The 20281-nt window shown below is 38.5% G+C and overlaps 2 protein-coding genes across 4 annotated transcripts in view; one reads left to right on the plus strand and one right to left on the minus strand.

The window, feature by feature from the left end:
- LOC134213809 (uncharacterized) overlaps nucleotides 1-20281 on the minus strand; it is an 81853-nt gene that overhangs the window by 40163 nt on the left and 21409 nt on the right. The window lies entirely within an intron of this gene.
- On the plus strand, nucleotides 16062-16646 carry LOC134210481 (uncharacterized). Its single transcript, XM_062686527.1, has one exon. It carries the CDS (start codon nucleotides 16062-16064, stop codon nucleotides 16644-16646), a length of 585 nt encoding a protein of 194 aa, XP_062542511.1.

Below are 20281 nucleotides of genomic sequence, written 5' to 3' on the forward strand. Positions count from 1 at the left end.
GAAAATATTCGTCAATGCAAAAGTATTCCTTATATCGGGAGGAATAAATGATTAGTTTTTGGATAGTGTGGGGAACTGGAATCCGTATAGCACCGAAACCCGTCCACCTCAAGAGATATCAATAAAGTAAAGGAGATTTAAGGTAAATAATTAATCATATCCTGATAATATACTTGACAGTAAGCTTCAAGGTTATTGAGATGGAAAGCAGGCTTTAAAATAAAATCAACATAATTCAAAAACAAATCGTCACTCATCAAACGCGGAGTTTCTGGTGCCATTTGTTTGCGTATAGCGCGTACCGTTTTGACTCATATTCCAAACACACATTTTTCACTTCGGAAGCCTTTATGGGACGTGAAATAAAATATTCTAATAGATCTTTTTTTTCATCGGGTTGGGACAGAATAGAACTTTAATGTAAGCGCTTAATATCCGTATTTTATTCTTTTTATATTGATATTGATAGTTCAAAATATTTTATTCTGCCAGACTTTGCTTCAAATGTTGAACACGCAGTGGCGTAGCTAGATAATTGGTCCGGGGTGGGTTGGGTTTGGTTTTTTTTCTGAACATTTTTTTTCGACTGTCTAAGAAGAGTAGAGTACTCTCCATTTAATTCCACTGTGTGGTCGAAATACAAAGATTTGAAAATAATTGGTGGAATTAAATGGAGAGTATGGAGAGTACTTAACTCGTTTTAGACTGTTGAATACATTCCATTAAAGAAGTTTAATATATTTTTCTGGTTTTTTTTTTTCAAAAAAAAATTCTTCTAAAAATGTTGTCTCTTTTATGTCCAAAACCACCCCCGTGGCTACGCCACTGCGAACACGTATAGTACAAAATGTTTGAGACACTCTGAACACTTTGAATCAAATTCCGAACACAACCTTAAAAGCACTAAAAAGCGAAATTTCGCTTATTTATGCAATAAAAACAAAATGTTTCAGATTTCCATGTGACGAGAGTTCGGAATATGAGTCTGTTTGGGATTTGAGCCAAAACGGTAATTGCACCAAGATTTATTTATTTATTACCAGACTAAGGCCGGAGTGCCCTGTGCAGTACACAAAAGTCTTCTCCATGCAGCTCGGTCAATGGCTGCACGTCGCCAACCACGCAGTATGCGGAGGGTCCGCAAATGCATAATATCCGTTTCGATGACCGGTCTATACATTTCCTCCCTTCCTACATGAGCGTTCATGTCGCCGATGACGATTTTGGCGTCCCGCAGTGGGCATCCATCGTATGTCTGCTCCATCTGTGCATAGAACGCTTCTTTCTCGTCGTCGAGTCTCCCTTCGTGTGGGCAGTGCACGTTGAGGATGCTATAATTCAAGAATCGGCCTTTTATCCTCAGCTTGCACATCTTTGCGTTGATTGGCTGCCACCCAATCACGCGTTGGCGCATATTTCCCTGCACTATAAAGTCGGTTCCCAGCTCGTTGGTCACAGCTTTGGAAGAAGGTAGCCTCTCGATGCCCACTTTTCTACACTTTTCGTCCTGTCCAGCAGATTTCCTGCAGCGTTACAACGTTGAAGTTGCGGGGATGTAATTCATCGTAGATTATCCTGTCGCAACCTGCGAAGCCTAGAGACTTGCAGCTCCATGTTCCGACCTTCCAATCGTGATCCTTCATTCGTCGCCTAGGTCGTTGCCAATTGTATCAAGTCGTATTATCTTCTATGTCGTTCGTAATGGTTGTTTTTAAAGGCGGCTTATTGGGCCTGCGCAAACCTCCTGTCTCGTCGGAGGGCCGTCGGGTCAGGGCTGTTTAGCGTCCCACCTGACACCAGGACTTGAACTTGTGCGCTTTGAGCGGCACACGGTCGCTTTGGCGGAGTCTACTTGCGGATATATGCAGCTTTTTATAGAAGTGTAACAGAGCCCACTGTCAAACCTAACCACTTCCTAGGCAGGCACCAAGAGTAAGTATTAATAAATTAAGCTAAACGGAATGCAAATCAGAGGCATCGTTTCTCAAGGTGCGTATTTAACTATTTACAGTGGCAGTTTAATCAATCAGTCTGCTTTAATTTAAATATTTAGCTAAAAATAGTTGAACGGATTTTAGTCCTTATTTACCTTATTCGATAGTTCAAGAGGGGTTGGTTTGATTCATTATTTTATCATATTTTTCGTAATTACTAATTCGTAAATGCAGAACAAAATAGAGGCTGTCGAGCTCCTGTATCAACGATAAACGTTTCATTTGCACACAATCCTATTTTCTGGATATTTTTTTCCGTACTGAGGTGCTTACTTACGTACACTTAGTACGGAAATCGATGCTGCACGGTACAGATGTGTTTTTCCGGCGATGTTGTTCATCAGTTATTTTTCATCTGTAATCAGTAATATTCCAAATTATGCGTTAAGAATTTTATTTGACGTAGGTCTTACGTCTTTCTTTAATATATTGCTATTCCAGAGAAAGCTTTCCCTTTTCCGGTTCAATTTATAAACTACCGCAGCTGTCACTTCATACATTTTCTCTCTCGTTTCGCATGGCTTACTTCGATGACAACACCAAATATCTGGTTTCTGTTTCAGTTTTTCAAAGATTTTCAAGCCTGCGGAAGAACTTTAAAAGCTGCGGAAGAACTTTACGGAATCCGCAAAATGGAAAAAAAATCAAAATATTCGCAATACTTCACCATTTATTTTTTTTGAAATCTTGTTTGTGTATAAAGAAGCAGTGACTGCCGTGTCATTTCCGTACAAAAATGTCTGGCATTACCGCGAAGTGGACGTAAGACTTGATCTGACCATGCCTTAAAAGATACCGTTGTTTGGGGTGACATTGGGCCTAGGGGGTAAGATTGGACCAAAAACGGAAAAAGTTTCTACTCCTAATATCTCAGAAACTGTTACGAATCTGAGGCAAGTTGAGGCAATTTCCAACCTGAGAATTTCCTATACCGGACTGGTAATCAAACCTAGCCACCTTCAACCTGGTCTTGCCTTATTGTCGCGTATTATACCGCACGGCTAAGGAAGGCTCCTATAAGCCTATAAAGTTTAAGAGTTAATTCCTTAGAAGGCCCCTAGGTTGGAACTGAGTAATTTTTAGTTGTATCACCATACTTTACCATATTCTTTGTAAATAATTGAAATTGAAATGCTTAGTGATAAAATCCTGCGCCTGCCCAGCGGCAGGGTTGGCCATTTCTCACACTTCGTCTTGAAATGTGCAGAGATTGTGCAAGTAAAGAGAAGTGTATTGATTCACACTCGAGAGCGTTTATACGTGCGTGTGATTGAAGCCTAGAGAAACATGATCGATAAAGAGTGAGAATATTTTCGAACGTGTGTGGTTTGCTGTTGTGTATAGAAAAGGTCTATGTTTAGGCATTTACAACAACTTATTTATATGGAAGATTTAAAACACAGCCTAAATGTATGCATTTTGGCAAACAGCTAATTGGCATTATCCTGTACTCTTTACACTTGTGAGCTTGTGTGATGACAAGTGTGTATGACGCACGTTTTGTCATACAAAGAGAAAGTGTATTTCTGCACGATACACTCGGATAACAGATCGAGAAAGAGAAGTTTTTACACCTTCACTTGAATACTCGCTTAACTTTTCAAAAGGACCTAAGTAACATTTTTTTCATGAATTAATTTGAATAGCGCAATCAACAGAGAAACATGAAAACTTTTGATTGCAGTACTCAAATTAATTCATGAAAAAAATGTTACTTAGGTCCTTTTGAAAAGTTAAGCGAGAATACTCCTCAGAGCGAACCAACCCTGCCCAGCGGTATAACAGATCTTTTTCAATATCTACGATATTCCAAACCGTCCTTGAATTCAGATCTTAATATTCAAATCGATCAACAAGAAGATCTACGATGTCCTCAATAGTATTATGAGTTGAAATAGCTCCAAGGCACCTCGTAACACCATTACAGACACACCAGAAATCGATCAATATCTACGACACTCCAAACTATCCTTGAGTACAGATCTTAATGTTCAAATCGATCAACATGAAGATCCTCGATGTCCCTACTAGTTTTATGAGTTGGATTAGCTCCACGGTACCTCGTAACACAATTACAGACACACCGCAGAATTCGTTAAATATCTACGACACTCCAAACTGTTCTTGAGTACAGATCTTAATATTCAAAACGATCAACACGAAGATCTTTGATGTCCCCACTATTTTTATGAGTTGGAATAGCTCCATGGTACCTCGTAACACCATTACAGACACACTACATACTTCGACATCTACGACTCTCCAAACTATCCTTGACTACAGATCTTAATGTTCAAATCGATCAACATGAAGATTCTCGATGTCCCTACTAGTTTTATGAGTTCTAATAGTTCCATGGGACTTCATTACACCATTACAGACACACTACAGAATTCGTTCAATATCCACGAAACTCCAAACTGTCCTTGAGTACAGATCCAAATATTCAAAATGATCACCATGAAAATCTTCGATGTCTCAACTATTTTCATGAGTTGGAATAGCCCATGTAAGGTATCTAAGATATTCTGGGAATGTTATGTTTTATATGTACTAGTGTAATGATATCCCATGGGGTTTCTCAAAGTAACATACAAGCTTGGGAATCTATGGGTTATTCTGTTGCTCTTGTAGACCTTCAATATATGAACTTAAGAATGCTTTGGAGTACCGAAGATATTCTGGGAATGTTATAATTTTCATATACTGGTGTAATGATGTCTCATGGGGTTTTTGCAACTGATACATAAGCTAAATAGCCGTTGAATTAATCTGTTGGTCTTTTAGACCCCCAAGATCTGAATTCAAGAATGGTTTGTAGTACCTAAATATTTTGTGAAAATTGCATTTTGTATATAGTGATGTCCCATGGGGCTTCACCAACTAACACACAAGCTCGGAAACCTATGAATCACACTGTTGGTCTTGTAGACCTCCAATATCTGAACTCAAGAATGATTTGGAGTACCAACTCTACCAACTCTGAGGATGTTGTGATTTGTGTATATTGGTGTAATGATGTCCCATGGGGTTGGTCCAACTATCACACAAGCTTAGGACCCTATGAATCACTCTGTTGGTGTTATAGACCTCCAATATCTGAACTCAAGAATGGTTTGGAGTACCGTAGCTATTCTGGGAATGTTGATTTTTTTATATACTGATGTAATGATGTCCCATGGGACTTCTGCAACTAACACACAAACTCGGAAACCTTTTGAATTACTTTGTTGATCTTGTACACCTCCAAGATCTGAGCTCAAGAATGGTTTGGAGTACCTTAGATATTCTTAGAATACTGATGTAATAATGTCCCATGGGGCTTCATCAACTAACACACAAGCTCGGAAACCTATGAATCACTCTGTTGGTCTTGAAGATCTCCAATATCTGAACTCAAGAATGATTTAGAGTACCACAGGGACTCTTGGAATGTTATGATTTGTATATACTAGTGTAATGATGTCCCATGTGGTTGCTCCAACTAACACACAAGCTCAGGATCGTATGAATCTCTCTATTGGTGTTGTAAACCTTCAGTACCTGATCTCAAGAGTGGTTTGGAGTACCATAGCTATTTTAGGAATGTTGATTTTTTTAAATACTGATGTAATGATGTCTCATGGGATATCTACAACTAACAAACAAACTCAGGAGCCTATCAATCACTCTGATGGTCTTGAAGACCTCCAAGATCTGTACTCAAGAATAGTTTGGAGTACCGTTGATGTTCTTGTAGCACTGCGATTTGATAAAAATAGTTTTATTATGTCTCAAGTATCATTGCAACAATATTAGGATTGAGGCCCCGTAAAACGCTTTGTTGTTTATGTAGATCATCAAGATCTGAACTCAAGGCAGGTTTGGAAGCCCTAAAAAAATTTTTCACCCGTATTTCTACTTTTTTATGGTTTGCATCCGTTTTTGAAGCAGTATGTCAAAAAATTATGTTGAAACACGATAAAAAAAAATCCGTGTTGAATCGGTTAAATGAAAATTCCCTCATGTGTGTTAGGTATGAACCACTTAGAAAATTTATGATTGTCTTCAGCCTTTCTCGCTAACTGAGATGAATAGTAGAGATCATGCTTATGTATACAGATGAAAAAAGCAAGATGCCTTAAACCTGTTGTAGTTGATTACCTTCTCCTACATATTTTAGGTTTTGGTATAATGGAAAGAATAAATAGTGAGTATACAATCGTGCCATTACACAATGGGAAATCATGTTCATTAAAACACAACTATCGCAACTAATTAAAACAGCATCTACTTAATGGAAGTGAACTCTAATCACGAGATGCGTTTCATTAGAATTACAAAAAAACAAGAACAAGAACTAATCGCTCTCTGTACACAAACGTGCCGGCAGTAGCCGTAAGCGTAATGCCACATTCTCCCTGAACTCCCCCTTTGGCTACGACCCTGACCAAGAATATTCTCGAGAAGCCGTCTCGTTCTCTGCGCGCGCGTTTGTGTTCATCTGGTTCTGGCCTTTTGCCTATCTCTCTGCTGTTGCTGCTGCTGGTGGTGCTGTTGATTTCGCCCAGCGTGCAATCAAACGACAATGCAGTTGCCTGGGCGGTTGTCGTCGTCATCGTAGCCGTCGTCGTCATCGTTTGCTCTCTTTGGTAGTTTAACTGCTGACCTAAACAACATCTATTTGGCTTTTCTTTACAATTGCTGCTACGGCGCTCAATAGGCAAAGTGAAGCTGGCGAATGGTACAGTTAAGGGTATGCGATGTGGGCTACTGTTTGCTCTGGGAGTGAGTGAATATTGTACAGGTCATATGTGTTTCATTCTAAGCACTGCTAAGCACAGGACTCAGACGTACACGAAGCAGTAGTAATTGAACCAAGTTGATATAGATAAAGAGTTATGTTTATAGTTTACGTATTTCTTCAAATATTATTATTATTATTATAATCTTTATTAAAGAGGTTTTTAGCCCAAGGCTAGTTCACCTCCGAAAATCTTCAAATATTGTATTTTGAGAATGTATCCACTTCATTAATAGCTTCACATTAGCACGCTTTTCGCCAAAAAAGTAACCGGTTCTCTTGCATTTACTTGCAACATTATTAGCAATATAGGGTTACTGCTCCTGGACTTCATCTCTTAGCTCCGACATTCATCCCATGAAAAACAAAGCAATAAAAAGGTATTCGATTTGTGTCTTATTTTGTGATTTTTTTCAGCAGTGAGCATGCATAACAAAATGAAGCGATGAAATTGGTCCCGTATTTCTTTGTTTCGCTATGAGATGAATATATGTTCAGTGAGATGGAAAACGGAACAGTTCCCTTATATGGACTTATATAAAGGAGAAATAAAGGAATTGGCTTTGATCCCTACCGACTGATTTTTTTTTCTAGATATGTAATTACAAACACTTATTTCATTTGTTATTTTACCACGCAATTTTGTTCGAATTAATTTACTACAAATATCACATACTCTTGAATGTAATGCACTCATGTGCTGTTTAGGCCACATACTACAGCGAAGTTCTAGTCCCGGGTGATCAAGAGAGACATCGAGAGAGACGCTTAGAGCCCCGACCGACACACAATTTTCTGATCTCATAGAACCAAAAGCTGGCGCGTGTGAGTTTCACTCTGTTCTAAATGTCTGTCTCTCGTGTGCTCTCCGCATCTTTCTTCAATGAGAATATATATTTTTGTTAGATGTGATGATCATTTTTTTTATATCAGAACTGTGTCAAGGAGTTCTTTGCGTCTGAGATGGTAAAGACAAGTAAAATGTGACTAGCTCGGGTGCCGCAGAGCGTGGATTTTTCTCACATCACTTGGGGCCACGGCGAGATTGACTTGTCTTTGCCCGGCGTTGTTCGCACCGACTGTGCATTAGATGGTAGCGCGCGCTCGAAGCTCTCCTAAAGAGCGTGTGATGAAGGTACTCGGTGGCAGAACGTGATCCATAATAGATTAATCCGATGAATAAAAGAAGGAAAGCCAGTGGGTCATGGTGGAAAAAAGTAGTCGTACCGACTAATACGATTTCGTACGGCTCCAGTGGGTCGTATATGTCGAATGAACCCCGACTGATGATGGTTACCTTTCGAGTGCTGATAGCAGATAGAGGCAGCCGCAGCAGCCGCCTTAGTTGTTAGAGAGGAGATAGAGCTTAGCAAACGCGTTGCGCGTCACGTGATGACCCGCAGAGCATTGTACGACGCTGGCGACGGCGGTGGAACCCGACAGTGGTGACGGGTGTTGAGAGCTGCAGTTTGTGCGTTCTGAGCATTTCAAGAACATTTCGTTATTGCTATTGCTGCTGTAGCCAGTTGCTGAAGCGCTGCCGATTCTGGTTCTACCTCCGTCTTCACGTTTATGGAATAGGGTCAGCGGCGATATTAGCGAAGGCCTTCACTTGTTAAAATTCTTCGATCAAGATCAAGTGGATTGCTGAAGTGTAGGAATCGAATTTGCCACATTGGGATTGGGGTTAGCACTCGAGTCGATCTCCTAGCTGGGTCACTACGGCATAGAAAATATAACTCAGATACACATGATTTGCCGTAATAAACTATTGATACTAGTAATTGGCAATAAAAGTTACTGAAAATGTTTGCTTTCGGACGATTATCTTAAGCTTAAGATTGTATTGTATGCGAAGTGTACATGTGTGCGAAGTTGAATTTATTTTCCTTATAATTTTGTTTGTAATACACATAATTCAAGTGACTTCTTTGCTTTTCACGCGGATGAATTTCATTAATTTTTCGGTCGACCTTAATTTCTACATCTTATTAAATAACACCTAATTTTTCTTCGATTTTTGTGGATATTTCCGTAATTCAATAATGTGAATATTTCCGTAATGAATATTCCGTAATTCAATGTTTCAATAAATACCAGAAGTAAAGAACCAAGTAAAACCAAACCGCGTAAAAAGCGACTGTGGTCTGATATTTAAAAAACACCTTAATAAAGATTAAAAAAAAAAAAAAAGACTCTGGTATTATTTGTTCCGAATTTTGCAATAATGTTTACGATGGACATTCTTTTTTGAAAATTTCGAAATTATTATGAGATTGTAATGCACCTTTTTTGATTAAGAATTGGACAACATCAGGTCAATTCTTCAGGCCGGAACACACATGTTTTGCCTTTCTCGTATACTAAGTATACGTAAAGGCTATATGATCACTCCAAAACCACTCTTTTGAAAGATGGCTCGGAGACCCATAGTGTTATATACCAATCAACTCAGCTCAACGAATTGAGGTGATGTCTGTTATGTGTGTATGTATGTATGTATGTGTATGTATGTGTACAACATTTTGTAGACACACTAGACGCCGAATTACTCGCCACAAGTATTATTCGACGAGGAATCCTGTCCCATTGTTTCCTATTTATTTAAATTAGGCCAGAATGGACTATAGGACCAGAAGTTATGGCCAAAATACTATTTTTATGCCCAAAACACGCTAAAAAACACTTACTCATATTTTTTTGATAATTTTTTACGCACGAGAAATACACAAACACCGCTAGGTGGATTAATCAGGGTTTTTTTTTATAACAGTTAGAGTCTTGAAAAAAGTGAGTTCTTTGGGTAAGTGTGTGTGTATTAAGCAGATGCGGTATTTCAAAAAATTTCGTTTCAGTGTATTCAAAACGAAATTCCACGGAATTCCGCGGATTTTGAGTATGGCGAGATCCGATTTTCTAATATCGTTTCGTATCGTTAAATTAAAAAAAATTCGACAGAAAAATCATTCTTTTTACGAAATTTAACGGAATTTCGAAATTAATTTTTAATAATTACAATTTCCATATCATAAAAAAAAAAGTTCGGCTGCGCCGCTTAATAAAGTCATTCAAACTCTACTCAATATTTTATACATATAAATTCTTTCACTAAATCTTATTTCGTAATACAATTCTGTATCTTCAACAGAACAGAATAAAACGTAATGCAATGCATGTTTGTTAATTTAAATAATATTGTTCAGTGACGTAAACATAATTTTTAGATCTCATCATTTTGGTATGCTATATTTTTATTTAAGTTTAACTGAGTTGTGTTTGTGTATGTAACATGTAATGTATTATAAAGCGTTTGTTCGATTTGTGCTCTTCTAGATGTGGAAACTCTTCGATAAGCGAAATAATCCTCACTGGACTACTGAATATTGTCCGTTTTCCGTTGTCCTTTGAAAGTATTCAATTTAAACAACCATTGTTTGAAAGCAATTTAGATGGTGACGTTTCAGAAGTTTTCTTGATTTAGAAGATTGTTAGATCTTTGCAGATAATTTAAGAATGCTCCAGATTCGAGGCATTCTCATATATCTCATTCATTGCGGATTCTGGAACTGATTCTTATCTTTCCGATTGAGATCATTGTCATGACCTAAACTTCTACCTTCAGATATTTTTGATTCCGTATATCATGGAAATTTATAATATTCTCATATTTTTTAGATCCTTCAGATTCAGATTATTCAAATGCTTCGAAATCGTACCGATTTTCTGTCACAATCGTGCCGGTACAGTGCGTTTTCCGTAGGACAGTTTGTTGTTAGTTTGGACATGCTGCTGCTTTTAACAGTTAATATTTAGCAATAATCATAAATGTCTGCGTTCGAGTTGTTGGTATAGAATGGGTAATGGCCAAAATACTATTTTTTTTGTACAAAAAGCGCGTAAATAATCCCGCTCTTTTTTTTTTAGCACGAATTCTCAACCATTCTTGCATTCAAATGGAAATCCTGTCTTATCATTCCATATTGAAAATTGGCTGGATTGGATTCTGGACTCAAAAGTTATGGCAAAAATACTGCTTTTCCATAATACACCAGAAAGTCACCGATGCCGCAGGTGGATTATTCAGGTTTTTTTTTCTAAATAATAGACTACACCACTGCAAGTAAACTAAAATATAGATTTTTTAATCGCAGATAAAATTTTTTTATGGTAATTCGATTATCCGGAGTATTTGATTATCCAGAGTGAAAATCAAATCGATAGTCCGACCTGTATTTGGAAGATTCTGTACCAAATTAATTAAGTTACACTGGCATGGCGATCACCTCTTTAGAGCTACCGACTGAATAGTAACAAGGCAGTCTCGATTGAATTATTATATCATGTCCTAGCTCTCATTTTATTGCTAAAATCAGCAAATAACCGTATTTTTTTACGGAAATTTGTTCATCATTTTGCTGAGCTGCAGAAATAATGGCTTTACAGATTCATCACGGAATTCGGAACGTTTTCCGGGGCACTAGGAAATGCGAGGCAAGTAGACTGTTCCACATAATCCGGGACGGGTTATGCCTACACACTTAAATCATTTCACAGATTTCGGTGAATTTTGCTTCAATTCACCGAAATCTCAACAGCAGATTTGTTCGGTAATTATTTCACCGATTTTCTGCGGTATTTTCCTTTGTTCAACTGTCAAAACCACCAAAAAATCTGTAAAATTTTTACCGAACAGTTCTGCTGTTGAGATTTCGGTGAAATTTCACAGAAATCTGCGATTTATTTTAAGTGTGTAGGAAGCGGGTCATTTGGCATAAAGTCATTTGGCATGGGCGTAGCTAGGATTTCGAGAAGGGGGGGGCCAACTTTTTTGGTCTTCTAAATCGTAGTTTTATAGTAGTTTTATAAAAACACATGAATATTAACACATGAAACCAAATTCAAACCAAATCGAAAGAATATTGATTAAAACAATAATGGATTTAAAAATGCGTGATTTATTGCTCATCAGATTTTTTAAATAAAGTAAGAAAAATATTAATGAACTGAGTATTTAGAAAGAACATTAAATCGGCTATAACAATTATTATAAAAATCCTGCATTCTTCCATAAGTTTAAAAAAACTAGAACCATACATCTGAATTTCTAAACAAATCCTCTCTGAAATAATATTTATTATAAAATAGGCAGAAAAATCAATATGCAAGCTTTCTCCAGGAATTCCTTCGACAATTGCTCCTGGCATTCTATCCGAAATTCTATCAGGGATTCTTTAGGAATGCCTCCATCAACTTCTTCGGCAGTGTCTTCAAGAATTCCACCATAAATTTTGCCGGGAATTGATCCGAAAATTCCACCATTATTTACTCCAAGAAAATCTTCACGAACTTCTTTATAAGTTCTGCAGAATTCCCTGCAATAATTCAAAAATGAAATCAACAATGGAATTTCCGGAGGAGTTCCTAGATTAATTCGCAATGAAATCCTGAAAGAATTCCGGTGGAAACTTCAAGATTTCCACTGGGAGATCCTCCAGGAGTTTCTCCGAAAATTCCTCCTGGAATTCTTCCAGGAGTTCCACCGGCATTTCCACCAAGAATTTCTCTAGGATTTCCTTCGAGAATTATTCCGGTAGTTCTATCGACAGTTCCTCTGAAAATTCTTCCGGGAATTTCGGCAGAATTGGAATTTATTTAGGCTTCTTCAGGAATTTATATAGATTTTCCACCAGAAGCTCCTCCGAGAATTTTCCCAACAAAGGTTTCAGCTAGACGAGATTTGTCTATAAGATTAATTCTCTTCTTTCCGAGAATGCTTCTGGTAGTTTCCCGGGGTTCCTTTGAAAATTCTATCGGGAGTTTCTTCAGAAATTCTTCCAGAAAATTCCTTCGAGAGTTCCTCCGGGAATTCCACCAGCAATTCATCCGGAAGTTTCTCCGGAAATTCCTCCGGGAGTTCCACCAGAAGCTATTCCAGGAAATTATTCAGGCTTTTTTCAGGAAATCATTTAGGCTTTCTTCAGAAATTAAGCTGGAAATTCCTCCCGAAGTTCTTCCGATAGTTTCTCTGGGAGCTCATCCGGGAGGTCCTCTAGGAATTCTTCTACGAGTTCCTCCTGAAATTCCTCCGGGAGTTCTTACGGGAGATCTTACGGGAGCTCCTTCGGCAGTTCCTTCGGGAATTCCTCCGGGAGATCCACCAGCAGATTCTACGAGAATCCCTCCGGGAGTTTCACCTGCAGTTTCTCCGGGTGTTTCTCTGAAAAGGAACTCCCGGAGGAACTCCCAGAGTAATTTCCGGAGGAACTCCCGGGGGATTTTCTATAGGAATTTCCGGAGAAATTATCAGAGGAATTCTCCGAGGAATTGCCGGTGGAACTTTTGGAGGAATTTATTGAAGAACTACAGGAAGAATTTCCGTAGGAAATACATACATCATACTCTCGTAAGAATTCTAGGATGAACTCCCAAAGGAACTTCCGTAAGAATTCCAGGAGAAACTCCTGGAAGAATTCTTAAAAGAACCTCCCAGAGGAATTCCCGTAAGAACTCCCAGAGAAATTCTCCGAGGAACTTCTGGAGGAATTTGTAGATAAATGCCTAAAGAAATGCTAAATGAATTCCTGGAAGGAAGCCTGATTGAATTCCCGAAGGAACTACTGGTGGAACTTCAGAGGAACATCCGGTGGAATACCCTAGAGGAAGAGAAAAAATATTTCTGAAGGAACTTCCAAAATCCCATTTCCCGTGAAATTCTTGCCAAATATCGTCCAGGAATTCCCTGTAAAGTTCCTGGAGGTATTACAGGAGAATTTTGTTGGAAAAATCCTGGAAAAACTCCCACAAGCACTTCCGGAGGAATTCCCACATGGAAGTGCTGAAATAATTCTTAGAGAAGTTCCTAAAGGAATTTCCGAAAAAATATCTGAAGGAATTCCCAGAAAAATACCAGGAGGAATTAATGCAGAAATTCCCAGATGAAATCCTGAAAGTATTCCCAGATTAATTGCTGAAGAAAATCTCTGCGGATTGTTCCGAATAAATTTCTGGAAGAACTCTTGGCAGATATCCGAGTGAAGTCCGGAAGGAATTCTAGTACACTTCCGCGGAAAATCTCCCGGAGAAGTTCCTGGAGGAATTCCTGGAGAAGTACCTGGAGAAACTCCCGAAAAAATACCTGTAAGAATTTCTGGGGAAATACTTGGACGAATTCCAGGAGAAATTCATGAATATATTTCTAGAGGATTTCTTGAAGGATATTCTGAAGTAATTGCCAAAAGAATTCCAGATTGGAATGCTAGATGATTTCGCTATTGAATGTTTGGAGGTATTCCCGGAAATTTTCCTGGAAGTAATCCCGTAGGAATTAAAGGAAGAGTTCCGAGAGGAATGCCCGGAGAAGTTCCTAGAAGAATTTCCGAAGGAATTTCTTATAGATTTCCAAGTGAAATTATGGAGCTAAATCGGAGGATTTCCGTCATAATTTTTTGAAGAAACTTCTGGTAGAATTTTGGGAAGAAATTCCGTATGTATTGTTGCGGGAGCTATTGGCTGGTGGCTTCGAACCGATGCTTACAGCAAATAAAATACATATTTGTAATTCATTAGCTAAAAAGCTGAAATAGTATATTTATTGATAGTTATTTACATATATTGTATAACTCACAATTTCGGTGAATTGTCTGAAGCCGATTGCCTTCTTGCCAACAGAACCTCCTCACTCGCTAAATAAGAGGTTTTGTTGTTATTCCTTACACATCTAAATTTGTTGATTTATAACTAGGGGTGAGTATTATGCAATGAGGTGCGAAATGTAGGGTAAGACGGTATAATATACCCACCCCCCTAAGGCAAAACATTGATAACTTTTTACTTTTTATCGCAATTTATGCAAACTTTGTCTTATTTGGTAGTGCAAGAAGTCGCAAATGCATTGCCCGTGAGTAGTCATATAAAAATATTACAGATAACACGTAATAATGCTTTTTTGAAAAGTCGTGAAAAAATGGATTTCAAAAGGTGCCTGGGCAATACGCCCCACCTTAGCCAGAGACGTTCCATAGCCCTTCATTAGTATTTCATCAATCCCATAATAAAAGGTTACATATCCTTATGTGCCCGACATTAAAAACCAACATAAGTCCATTTAATCAGGTTTAATTACATTTCAATAATGTCCATACAATTTGAAGCAACTGCTGCAAAGCTCGCCGCGCTTGTGTCCAGTTGGTAAGGCATATCGTCCTGCCTACACTGGGGCGTTTTTGGCCAGTAAAACATATTTTCGAAAATCGTTACGTTTTTGAAGATGGAAGCAATTTTATAACATATTAACCACTGATAAAAGTTATTTTGTTGCCCAACTGAGTATATCAGTGCAAGTTATGCAGACAGTAGGCTAGCTTCACTCCAGAATATTGAGTAAACAAACATTAAAATTTACATCAAAACTTTCACTATTTGTATCTTTGCTATTATTTTCATTATGTAATACAAAAATTCTTCCACATTCACATAGTACGATGGTTTTTACAAATATTTATAGGTACCAACTGATTTTGGCCCTCAGTTAGTTATAGTTTTCTAGAAATCAACGAGGGGCGTTTTGGCCAGGTGGGGCGCATTATACCGTCTTACCCTAACATGTATTCTTGAACTCTCGAATGCATGCCTGAAGGAAATGCCGGATTCTTCCTGAAGAGAGAATAGCCGAAGAAATATCTAGAAGTAAATCTTGGAGAGAAGAAAAGATATCTTCAAGGAATTTCATCGTGAATTTCCTAAAAAAAATAGTGGGGGGTTTCTAGATAAGGAGGAATTACAATTACATGAGAAGGATTTTCGAACGATTTTCTGAGGAATTTGTGGATAACTTTCCGGAGGAATTTAGAAGTTCTCGGGGGAGCTTCTAGAAGGATTTCAAGGATAATTTTTGAGCCCGAAATGTTTCGAGTTGTTTTGAACTTTCATATATTATGGATCCTGGATGCCTTAATGAGTTTTGGGAATTTTTTGAATTTCAACCATCTATTTCTGTATATGATTGGATCGTAAAGTGCCATGTTTGAAGGAATTCATTTCAGTACCCGTTCACAGTCCGAGTTCTGCCCCGGTCGAGTATAGACGCTTACTGGCAATTAATTAAACCAACTACCGAGACCGTGAAAGTGTCGAATCACCAATTACTAGTGCCGTCGACCGAAGCGTAAACAACATACATAGGGCTCTGAACTTGAATAAACCCTGCGCCACCGGCGACACCAACTTGCCGGATGAGTGCATCCAATTTCCCCGACTGGGGAAACCTCTGGGGAAACCCCAGAGAAATGATAATGGTGATGGAAAGGATGGAAGAGGATAAAAATTTCCACGGAGTGTCCCCGATACTTGTGCGAAAAACAATCCAAAGTTACTGTGGAAGCGGAACCAGCGCAAAGAAAACGAAGGATGGAAAAATTCTAGTGACGGTGAGGAGCGAACATCAGGCAAAAAACCTGGCTAAAATTGAAAAATTGTGTGACGAAATTACCGTCAAAGTGTACGAGCACAAAACTTTAAATTCGAGCAAAGTAGTGATAGTCTGCCGAGACTTGAAGGAAGTGAGTGACGACGAGCTTCTGGAAAACCTATCCTCCCAAAGAGTTACGGAAGTCAAACAGTTGATGAAAATGCGCGACAATGTTAAAACTCCGATGGGAGTTTTCGTACTTACGCTTAAAGGAAAACCGCCCCCCAAAGAAGTTAAAATTGGATACACTGTGCTGGAAACAAGACCATGGTATCCAAATCCGATGCGTTGCTTCAAGTGCCTAAAGTTTGGCCACATTGGAAGAAACTGTTCAAGTGAGAAAAGTGCGGGAAATGTGGAAATAACTATCATGAAGAATGTGAAAACCGAGAAAATTGTATAAATTGTGGAAACGAGCACGGAGCGTTCTTTAATGGATGCCCCGTCTTAAAAAGAGAAAAGGATATAATAAAAATCAAAGTGGATAAAACTTGTCTTTCTGGGAAGCCAGAAAAATGATAGAAGATCAAAGCTCGAATACTTACGCCGACCAAGTGAAACAACTGAACGAAGAAAAGAAAACCCTTGAAGAAAAGATCAGAGCTGACATCAAAAATCAGTTCGAAGTGAAGCTGAAGGAATACAAAGAAGAAATCAAAAAGTCACAAATGAAAACGAAAAAGGATGGAATCCATGGAGGAAAAATACAAAGCACTGAACCACAAATTCGAACATCTGGTATCAGTCTACAAAGAGGAGAAAACAAGAAGAAAAGCAGCCGAGAACGAACTTGAAAGTCTGAAAAAAGACAACAGTAAACTACAAGCAACATTAAATTTGTACGCACCCTCCCATAGCGGACAGAAGAACCCAACTAAGCACACAAGAAGTCAAGAGAAGCAGCCAAGTTCACCTCCAAGGAAAAAAGGAAACAAAATGAAAGCAGTTACCGAAGAAGTAGGATATATTTCCACAGACCCAGAAAATAACTCAGATGACGGAAACGAGAAAATGAAATCCTAGAAAATAATAGCAAAACCAAAAAGCATTACAAAATAGCACAAACAACACAAGACCACTCAAGTACAATCAGCAGTGAACACCATATAATTTCATGGAATGTAAGAGGCTTAAGAGGAAGAAGGCCTGACCTCAACATCCTTGCAAGCACTTACAATACAATAGCTATTTGCCTTCAAGAAACTATGTGCCAAAATGACAACCAATCAGAAATCAGAGGATATTCAACATACCATCGTCCAAGAACAAACGGAGCAAGAGCAGCAGGCGGTGTAATAATCGCAGTAAAAAACGACATCGATAGTCAAATCATAGATATTGATACAGATCTAGAAGCAATTGCAGTTAACATCGGAGCACCACTTAACGCAAACTTACTGAACGTATACCTCCCTCCGGGGGAACAGATCACAAAAGAGGATATTATGGCTTTAATAGAACAAATTCCTGAACCTTTCATCCTGGTAGGTGACATAAATGCCCATCATCCCTTATGGGGATCGGAAAATATCAGCACTAGAGGTACAACAATAGAATCAATAATAAACGAGAAGAACCTGATAGTTCTGAACAACGGTGAGAAAACCTACATAAACAGCGGCACAGGAATCGGATCTTGCATCGACATTTGCCTCTGCTCTAATCAACTAGCGGGAATACTGGAACTTACCGTCTGTGAGGATTCACACGGAAGTGATCATATTCCACTAATTATGTCGACACCGTCAAAATCGCCAGCAAGTGATCGTATTCCAAGATGGAAAATAGAAGATGCGGATTGGGAAAAATTCCAAAATAACATTAACATTGAGACGAAAAATGATGTCATCGATCAAGTAGAAGAAATAACTAAACAAATAATAATAGCAGCAGAACAATCAATTTCAAAAACTAAACCAACAACTGCTGGAAAACGTGTGCCATGGTGGAGCAAAGAAGTAGCCACAGCTGTAAAAACTAGAAGAAAAGCTCTACGTAAACTTAAAAATAACAAGAACAAACCTCCAAGCCCGCAACTTATATACGAATATCAAGACGCCAATGACAGAGCACAAAAAATCATCACAGAAGCAAAAACTAGCTCTTGGAAAGAATTCGTCAGCAAATTCAACGTTCATACTCCGGCCAAAGAGATGTGGAGCAATTTTAGGAAAATTCAGGAAAATACCAATCATCAGCTATCAGAGAAATCAACTTTAACGGCCAACGCATGAACACAAACATTGAAATAGCAAACAGCCTAGCCGACCACTTTGGAAAAATATCAAGCGATAAAGAGTACAATCAAAACTTTATACCATTGAAGAACAGGATCGAGCAAACACCTCTCGAAATAAGAAATGAGGATACAGCAGAGTACAACGCACCATTCTCCAAAAACGAACTAGCAGAGGCAATGGAAGGATTAAAAGGGTCATCTCCTGGTCCAGACAACATACACTATGCCATGATCACTCATTTGCCAGTAGAATATAAGAACCTCTTGCTGAAAACATACAACTGGTTGTGGAATGAATCCATGTATCCAGTTAGTTGGACCAAATCATTCGTAGTACCTATTTACAAAGGAAAAGGGAAAGAAACAACCCTGGAAACTATAGACCTATTTACCTAAACAGTTGTCTTGGAAAGATCATGGAAAGAATGATCAACAACAGGCTAATGTTCATCTTAGAAGAAAAAATCTAATCAATCAACACCAGTATGCCTTTAGGAAAGGTAGATCTACTACCGATTATCTGGGCCATTTTGACAACATCGTGAGAGAAGCAATGCATAAAAAGCGGCTAACACAATCAGTTTTTCTGGATATTAAAAAGCCTACGACACAACCTGGCGCAGATTAGTTCTGAATAGAATAAGCGAATGGAAAATAGGAGGAAACCTCATCAAATATCTTCAACAAATGCTGATGAAAAGGAGCTTCAAAGTTAAGGTAAACGGCACATACTCCCGCGACACGCTAATGGAAAATGGTTTGTGTCAAGGATCAGTTATAAGCGTGACCCTGTTCTTGATAGCTATAGACACCATATGCTCAGACCTACCACCAAACGTCCAAGTCTTACTTTATGCAGATGACGTAGCTTTGATCTCCAGCGACAGTAACCAGAAGAAAATAGCTAAAAACCTGCAACTTGCTTTGAAAAAATTGAAGCTTGGGAAACCCACACTGGATTCAAGATCTCAGCCGAAAAATGTGCAACCGTAGTATTCAAAAAGCGAGATCAAAAAACAAGCCAAAGTAAACCTTAAAATTAACAACGACATAATACCGTACAAGCTCAGTCATAAATGTCTTGGAGTAACACTAGACCAACATCTAACATTCAAAATACACATCGAAGAAATAAAGGCAGCATGCCAGCAAAGAATACAGTTTTTACGTTGCACAACCACCAAACAATGGGGTGCAGACCGGCAAACTTTATCAAAAATATACAAATCAGCTGTACTAGAGAAAATGCTGTACGGCGCGCCAATCATCTCCTCAACCTGTGAATCTACAATGAAGCAGCTAGAGAGCATACATAACCAAGGACTGCGAATAATAACAGGAGCTTTTCAAACCAGCCCAATAGAAAGCCTACAAGCCGAATCGGGTATACCAAGTCTTAGAAGTTTCTTCAGTCAAAGACTCGCTATCTTCGCAACAAAGCAAACAAACAATGAACAGGCTTTAACAAATAGTGCAACAGACGAAGAGAATAACAACAGCTCAGGAGAATTGTGGGCCCAAGGCCCAGCATCAGAGCCAAACAATATCAGAACAAGAAGCAAGAATATTATCGAAAATATTGGAATTCCTCTACCACCAAGCAAATCCCTAAATATACCAAAAACTCCGCCATGGATAAGAAAAGACATTCTAATAGACAAAACAATGATGTCCGCTAGTAGAAACGGGAAAAACCCAAATGAACTTAAAAACTGTTTGCTGAAAGAATCCACACCAAATATAAGTTCTGCAAGCTGATATACACGGACGGATCAAAAAACGACTCTAAAACGGGATAC

This window comes from Armigeres subalbatus, chromosome 2 (assembly GCF_024139115.2).
Source record: "Armigeres subalbatus isolate Guangzhou_Male chromosome 2, GZ_Asu_2, whole genome shotgun sequence".
Taxonomy (NCBI): domain Eukaryota; kingdom Metazoa; phylum Arthropoda; class Insecta; order Diptera; family Culicidae; genus Armigeres; species Armigeres subalbatus.